Consider the following 8114-nt stretch of genomic DNA (forward strand, 5'->3'; position numbering starts at 1 on the left):
AGTTTAGAAACTACCAGTTAATCGATAAAGCTCTGATATAAACTAGGGGTAAAATACAAAGTAGAACAATATTTCTCCTTCAAGTTTTGAAGGATACAATTACTTTGAATTTACTAAGAATTCATAATCTGCCCACTCATGATCATACTTCACAATGGAGAAAATGGCCAGAAGAGCAAGGAAAACACCAAGCCAAATAATTTTATAGCAACAAAAGCTTCTTTTCACTTGATTGCATTCTTTTTTGTTAGTTACTTGTTGGTTACTTTTAATCAGCTGCAGATACAATCAGTAATAAAATTTCTCTCATACCCAAGCCTTTGCAAGATGACATTAAGCTCCAAACTGCAGCTACTCCCAGAGTTAAGACTTTGACCCGCAGGAAATCTAAATGGCTAAATTCACATACTCATGAATATAAAGCAAAGTTTGCAGCAGAAGAGTTTGCTAGAACACTCAAAAGGACACATACTTGAGATTATTGCTTTAAACTTGTATTGCAAACTACTTGAAAATATTAAATAACTGCCCCAGTAGAGGGATTCTAGACTTTATACACAAGTCATTTACAATTCTTACCTGATTTCTACTATCATGGTTGAGAAAAAGCTACTTCAGTTTACAGAGAAGTGGACATATCCTACCAGCAGTAAAGCTACTATGGGCTATTTTTAAAGGACTAATTGATGTGTGAGATGCTTTGAGTGAAAATGTTGTAATAGCAGTGAAAATTTTCAATTGAAGAAAGCTGTTTAATAAATTAAGCTTTCAAATACAAAAGGTGTCTCATCTCCAGAAATAATGTTGCATTTTCCAGAGGGAGTGAGACACCAGTAATGTTTTTTAAGTAAACTTTCCCAGAATTCTACCATCATCAACAAATCATGTACTTTACATAAGGCAACAAATGCAAAAGTCAGGAAGCCTTAAATTCCACATTGGATAAGTCATCTCTTGTATTATTATGCAAACTACCATTACTTTGTGAGACAAGCCATTAGGGACAACTTAAAATTTTCACATCTACAAATCAAAAAGTGATTTTAGGATTAGGAACTGAAGACTGAAATAGATCATTAGGTCACAGGCTGAGCAGCAAAGAATGTTTCTCCCAAGTGTCCCTTTTAGAAAATACAAGATATGACAGCACGATTAAAAAAATAATTAAGAAAAATCTCAGCTGGGGCTACAGCTCAAAGGTACAGGAGACCTGAATAATCACTGCTACTGGGAAACAATGGTGGTGGTATGAAGAGTCACAGGAAGCTGATGGCAGGTGTCCTACAGCTTCTCCTCCTTAGCTCCTGCCTCTTACCTCATCTGAAGCAGAATACTGCTTCAGGCTAAGTAAAATAAAACAACAGCTGCACAACTACACAGCTATTCTTTCTGCAAATGAGCAGCTGTAAGAGAAAATTGTCCCTCTGGCAGCCAGGAGGAGCATGATAGTTCTCATACTCTACTAAAAGGCACGAACAAATACTCCAAAGGAATTCCAGTAAAAAGTAAGAAAGTTGGCTAAAGAAAGAAACTATGAAGGAATCAGAGAAAAAACTCAGAAAGAAAACTGAGTACTTCAAAAGAAAGTTGTAATAATGCAATTATCTGTATTTGGAATAATTACAGTTACAAAGAACATTTCTAAGCAAAAATAAAAATGGATTGCCTCCAGGAATTTAAGTCAATTACAAAAAGGAAGCAAAGCTGCAAGAAACCTCAGGTGATTCTGCCAAAACCAGAGACAAAATATGAGTTAGTTGAAGCACTAAAATACCATAAAAGGAATGTGGATAATCTGTGTCTACTGGAGAACACAGAAGTACCCACAGAACTAGGAGTTAATTCACCTCATCACCCAGGTACACTTTAGCATACAAAGGCAAGTGAACCCTTACAACGCTGGCTTTCCCAGCTTCCCTACAAATCTCTTGGGTGACCCAGCAAAGAGCAGTGATCCTTGTTCCTCAGTTCCCTAAGTACCTTTTTGTACCATCTCAGTTTGAAATAGAAGCTGTCCCCAGCACACACATGAAGCAAGAGTTTTCTCTATCCCAGAGGCAGCCTCCAGACAAAACCAAAGCAGCTGACATCAGTGACTTAGGAATTAAGTTCCCAACAAGTTCCTTCGAGTTTACTTTGCCTTACACAGCTTACACAGCTTTTCATAGACATCTACTCAACACAGGGCAGAGTTCTGGTTTACTGCCTTCCTTAAAAATACATGTTTTCTTTCACAATAAGAAATCAAGGAAATTACACTCTGGCTTAATTATAGAGATATTTCCTGTTAAGAATGGGTAATTACAGCATCACAACTTCCTTCCAAGTCATCCTTCCACATTCTCATTTAAAGAGGGCTACTCCATTAGCTACAAGCAGATAGGGTTACGATGCACACTCATTCAAGAGGCCAACCCTAAACGAGTATCACAACAAAGCTGTTTTAAGCACACAACACACATGTACACAAACATTGTTGTGCTACTGAGCTATCCCTGCTACAGCAGCTCCGCTGAACCAAGCCAGTGAAATTTACTAGGCATTAACTTCAGATATTCCTAATATTAATTATCCACCACACATACAAACACAAGCACACCTCCCTCTGAGAATCACATAAAGAAAGAGTGAAATTTGGCAACAAGTTTCCCAGCACCATTTATATTCTAACAACCCAAAGCACTTGTTCTTAGCATCACTATCCAACACTCAACGTGGGGACAAAAAAGCTACCTAGAAAGAAAGGGTTGTACCAATCTGTGTGTGCAAGTTAAACCCACAAACCAGTTTAGAGCTCCCACTGTTCAGATAGGTGTAAAAATGGGGACAAAGTCCTAGTGAAACGAGGTTTTCCATAAAAGAAATTGATGAACTATGTTTTGAGGGTTCCAAGGCCATTAAACCTGATTTCTGTAAAACAAGTAATCCATCACAACAAGCACAGCATTCAGAACAACAAACACAATCCTTAACCCAGCTCTAAGCTCTAAGGCTGGACCTTCAAAACAGAAGAATAAAGCAGTATCATGGATTCGAGTATACAGCCTCAAGATGATGTTACTACCTATCACAAGCCATGTCCACTGGTAAATTAGAAGTCTTTCTCCCCCAAACCAAACAACTAAGCTTTGTAATGGGAGAGAAAGCATTCTTTGAAACATATTACATTTTAACCACCATGAGCTAAGGAAAAAATTCCTTTTTAACTTCCTTGATAAAGATAACCATCACTCAGGGAAACAGAGGTAAGCTAGGACGAAGAGCACTTCAGTTTTTAAACTGCACACACTGTCAGAAGCAAGATAAATAAGAATAGGAATAATTAGGTTCATGAGTATCTATGTTGGACTTCCCCCCATTTTTATGAGTTAACATAAGGCTGAGCTAGTTAAATCTGTTTGTGACAGCTCAAGCTTAATGAAGAAAGCATTTCAGTAACAGGACAGTCAGAAATCTTGAGATCTGCACAAGAAATACAGAAACAAGAATGTATGTCATGGCCACAGAACAGGCTGCAAGACTAAGACTTCATTACAGGACAGTACAGGAAAACTCAACTCATCTGCTCACCAGGACACAACCTCTAGTAATTTTTACCTGTATTATCACAATAAACAATAATCAGAAAAATACTAGGGCAGCATGCTGCCTATGAAGATAGGTATATTAATGGTCATTTATAATGAGATGTCAGTTCATAGGCCTTACCAAGTTAAGCTGTTTGTGGTAAAAGGAAGATATGTACAAATTGTTCAGAAGTGGGCTTGAGTCACAGCTTGTGTAAAAAATATTTATTTTAAAGTATACAACCAAAAAGGGTATGAACAAAGAAAAAGTTCAAAATACAAGACAATGTGTCATTTCCTGATGCCAGGAACAGAGACTTCTAATAAATATATTAGGGTACAAAACATCTAGCCATGATATATTTTAACCACTAAAAAGAGGGACTAATTAAGAAACCAAGTTTTCTTCGCTTTGATAAAAATTCTCAGAGAGGCAGAAACTAAAACACCTGACAGTCTAGAGTAGAAAAAGGAAACACAGAATTCGTCTTCTCATCCAGCAACTAGCAGACAGCTTTCTAAGGAAGTCCAGGCAACCTTCTGAAGCAGCACCATGGAGGTCTCCATTAGGCTGTTGCCTAGCAGCCCTATCCAGAACATCACCCTTTTACACACACACACACACACACCTGAAGAGCAGTTCTCTGGCCAGCTTCATATTCTTTTCAACACAGCTTATACCACAAAATAATTCAGCTCCTAGATGCCTCATTACTGAAACCCTACTTTTAGCACAATTACAGGCTAAGCCTGACAAAGTTTGTTTTCCAGCAAGCCTCACTTCTGCTGTGTGAAATCCAGTAACATCACCATTTCATACATATGCCATGTGACAAGGGGTTCTCTCTACCTGCCAATAAGTTACTCCAAGCCCAAAGATTTCCTCAGTGTTCTGACACCCTTCGCTAACCAAATACAACAAGACCACTCAGTTACTCTCATCTTCAGCCAAAAGATTAACTAAATGAGGGCATACCAAAAAGAGTCAGAGACAGCTGTTCTGGGACTACCCTAAAAATTAATCACATTGCTCTCAGGTACTTGCAGAACAAGAATTCCTTAAACCTTTAACATGCACACGTTTTAGTGGAAAGAAGAAAGAACTACAGTACAATGAATCCTACTACTATCATCTGGTGTTCTCATTTGGATACAGAGCAATTCAGAAAGCACAAACTCAAGACTCATGAAGACTCAACCTTCTCCTGCAGACGTGGGTGGGAGGAAGGGGGAAAGCACACATATAGAAGGCACAGACACACAAATCTCTCCAGTATCTTTTATTATATATTTGGGAAAGTGAAAAGGGTGGGGGGGAGGCTGTCCTTAAAAGGCCTAGAATAAACAGATGCAAGACCTAAATAAGATATTCAGACCAAGAACTTCCCCAGTCCTGTGTGTGACCTTACAGCTTAGTGGAGAAACGCTAATGTGAACTTTGGTGTTCTTCATTCTCCTCATAATCACATGCACGGATCACAGTTGATTGAAAACCTTTTAAGCCTTCCCACCTTTGATCTGTTCTTAAGAGAAGCTGAAAAATGGCCAGAACCTGCATGGTATGTTAAGACCAGGTACCGAAGTTCTAAAGAAGTCCTCTTAGATACATCTTTCCAAGTGAATGAGACAGAGTAGAAAGAAGACTAGGAACATCCTCACTGAGAGAGATCTGCCCCTCAAACAGACGTTTCATAGATTTTCCTACATGGAAGATTTACATGATTGTTAAAGAAGGATTTTTTTTCCCCTAGTAGATTACCTGGGAAATAATTAAGATAACTGATGAGGTATTCCTTCCTGAAACTCCTGCACCTCCTCTAGAGAATGGGGGAGTGCTGCCCTAGCACGACGCAAATGAGATCAATTAGTAAGGAAATCGCAGCCCATTCCTCTGCCTGGCCTCCGTGGTTCTCTCTCTCCCTAAGAAAGGGGTACGGAGCAGGTCCTGTCCTTCAGCAGTTCACATTGTCCGGGGCCCTGTGCATAAGAAAGACTGGCAAGGCCCTTTTTGGAGAGCAGATACACTGCACAGCCTCTCCCAGGCTCTCCATCGCCACGTCCCCGACCCTACGCCCCCGCCCTCGGGCTGTGCCCTACGCTGAAAGCCCGGGCTCCCCGCCGGAGGAGGCTTCCCGTCCCCACGAGGCCGGTGGGATGGGCGGCAGCCCCGCAGCGGGACCCGGCACAGGCCGGGCAATCCCGCTCCCCGGCGGGACGCTCGGGGTGATCCCGGGGCCGCCGTCCCTGCCGGTACTCACAGTCCAGGTGCTTCTTCTTGGGGCCCATCACCTCGTGGGTCGTGGCCTTGCACACGGTTTTCGAGACGGCCGAGCCGGTCACGCTGTGCTGCGCCGCCGTGATGCGGTCGGTGAGGCTTTGGCCGGACATGGCGGGTTCGCTGGCGGCGCTGGAACCGAGCGCGGCTCCGCTCCCTCCTCAGGGGCCGGGACGGGAGGAGTCGCCGGGGGGATGGAGCTGCGCGGGCTCCTCACCCCGCCGTGCCGCAGGCGGCCCCCGCTCCGCCCTCAGGGACGGACCTGTCACCCGAGCAGGGACCCCTCCTCCTCCTCCTCCTCCTCCCGCCCCCCTCCCCCGGCCGCCGTCCCCTCCCCCTGCGCGCCCGCCCGGCCGGGGACAGGGACACGCACTGGGCGCCGCAGGAAAATGGCGGCGGCCGAGCTCCTCCTCGGGCCTTGCCGGGCCTCTCCCTCGTCACGTGACCGCCCGGCGCCCCGCCCGCGTGACACGCACCGCCCCCCTCAGCGCGGCGGGCCCCGGGCGGGATCCGGAGCCGCTCCTCGGGCCGGGATCGCTTTTCCCGGGATCCCCGAGTCCGGGGCACCCTCCCCTGCCGCCGGCGGCCCTTCCCCTTGGGGAGCCTCCCGTTCCTCTGGGCACGCTCCCCTCGGGAGATTCGGTGATCCCCTGTTCGGGTTCAGCGCCGGGTAAAGTCTCCGTGGAGCGAGTGGGGGGTGTCTCCGCCCCTGAAGGAAGTAGTTTTGTGTTTCTCAGCCTGCAAAGTTTTTGTGGGAGCTCCTTTGGTGTCACCTTAGGCTAGGGAAAGCTCAAAGGGAAAAAAATCTGTTCTTAGGCAGCGAAGGGTTCGGAGCCGGCTGGTTGCTGCGATCGGGCTTCTCTTCGGAGTTATTTTTACTTGAAAGCTGGCCAAAAATGTCTCGAATGTGCATCACGGCTAGCATAAAAACACTGGTGGTTTTCAGGTCGTTCATGATTAGCCTCGCACCGTTCTGTTAATCAGCTAATGCTTCTTGGACCTATGTGGTAGCTCTGTCCTTGTCTGCCTGGGATTTTGTACGAAGTTACTCGGTTTCTGTTCATAAAAATCAGAAAAAGTTCCTAAAGGTGCCTTCTCCCAGCTTGGTACCTACAGCTGTAAACCTGGCTACGTGTGACAGCCAGTGGCAGCCAGTGACAGCCAGTGGGGAGCGGCTCCTTGGCGCCCTCAGCTCTCAGCGCCCCTTGCCCAAGAGCCGCCCCAGGCTCCCGCTCCCTGCAGCTTCCATTGCTCCTTGCAGCACCGCTCCTCTCCTCCCCGAACACACAGCCGTGAATAACACGGCAAAACCACAGGATTCCAGCAGACAAAGTTCTTCCTCTCCCAGAAGTGCCTCCTGAGGAGCTGTTTTGTAAGTGTCCCCCATCCGTGAAGCCACTGAAATATTTATTAGGCAACTTAAAGAGAAGCAGTGTACAAATGATACTCAGCTCTGTCTGCTTGACAGGATGTGTAAGTAGGATTATCTGTTTATAATGCGTAAGGAAACCTGGTGTCAGAGGAAGAACATCTGGTGAAAGCTGAACCTAAATAATGCTGTTTATGTGTGTGTGTGTTAGGAAGGCTAGCAACATGTAGAACTTGCTTTCTTCATAATGCCAAGCTCTTTGAGGATACTGCTGTATTTGTATTTCTTAGCTCCTCCTGACTGCTTTAGGACTCCCAAATATCCAGGCTGGGGAAGTAAATCACTGATGTATACAGCAGCAGACTCTGGCATAAGACAGCTTTAGCATAAAGCTTCACACTTTGGAAACACAGGGGCTGCTATAGGCTACTGATACAGCAACACACATTGGTATTTTTTATGCTAACTTCAACTAGGACCTGGATTTCAACACCCCATTTCAAGCTGCTATTTGGAGAAACTCCATGGAATTGGCCTGAGTAAATTAGGCTCCATCAGTTCTTCTTAGATGATGCCTGTCACTTTCTCCAGAAGCAGTGAAACTGTCCAAACAGAGGAAGCTTGTGACTCTAGGAGTTACTGAGACCAGATTTGGACAAAATATCTCATTCCTAAGGGAACAGAAAGTGACCTCGATCTTAGAAGTCCAAAACTAAAAATAAATTTTCCCTTTTTTACAGCTCTTCTTGTTCACAGAAAGCTCACAGTTTTACTCCACAGTTAAAAAATCTGCTTTTAATACTTCTTCATAAGCAGAAATGGATGAGAGAACTGATGGCAAAATGTATTTTGATAATTATTTGTTGCTTTTTAATTGCTTGGGAGGCACTTGATGCCATTACAG

General features: G+C 44.4%; 1 protein-coding gene across 6 annotated transcripts in view; it reads right to left on the reverse strand.

The window, feature by feature from the left end:
- Positions 1-6108, reverse strand: part of PICALM (phosphatidylinositol binding clathrin assembly protein) — a 66354-nt gene extending 60246 nt beyond the window's left edge. For 3 of the 6 annotated variants that reach the window (XM_054269708.1, XM_054269707.1, XM_054269709.1), the window contains exon 1: positions 5825-6108. In XM_054269708.1, the coding sequence (XP_054125683.1) occupies positions 5825-5954 (130 nt within the window). In that variant the 5' untranslated portion in view covers positions 5955-6108. The remainder of the gene's footprint in view (positions 1-5824) is intronic. The other 3 variants (XM_054269712.1, XM_054269711.1, XM_054269710.1) reach the window with 2 other exon arrangements.
- Between the last annotated feature and the right edge of the window lie 2006 nt (positions 6109-8114).

This window comes from Melozone crissalis, unplaced genomic scaffold (genome assembly GCF_028551555.1).
Source record: "Melozone crissalis strain CALT ecotype California unplaced genomic scaffold, PUWL_Pcris_2 ptg000008l_1, whole genome shotgun sequence".
NCBI classification, from domain to species: domain Eukaryota; kingdom Metazoa; phylum Chordata; class Aves; order Passeriformes; family Passerellidae; genus Melozone; species Melozone crissalis.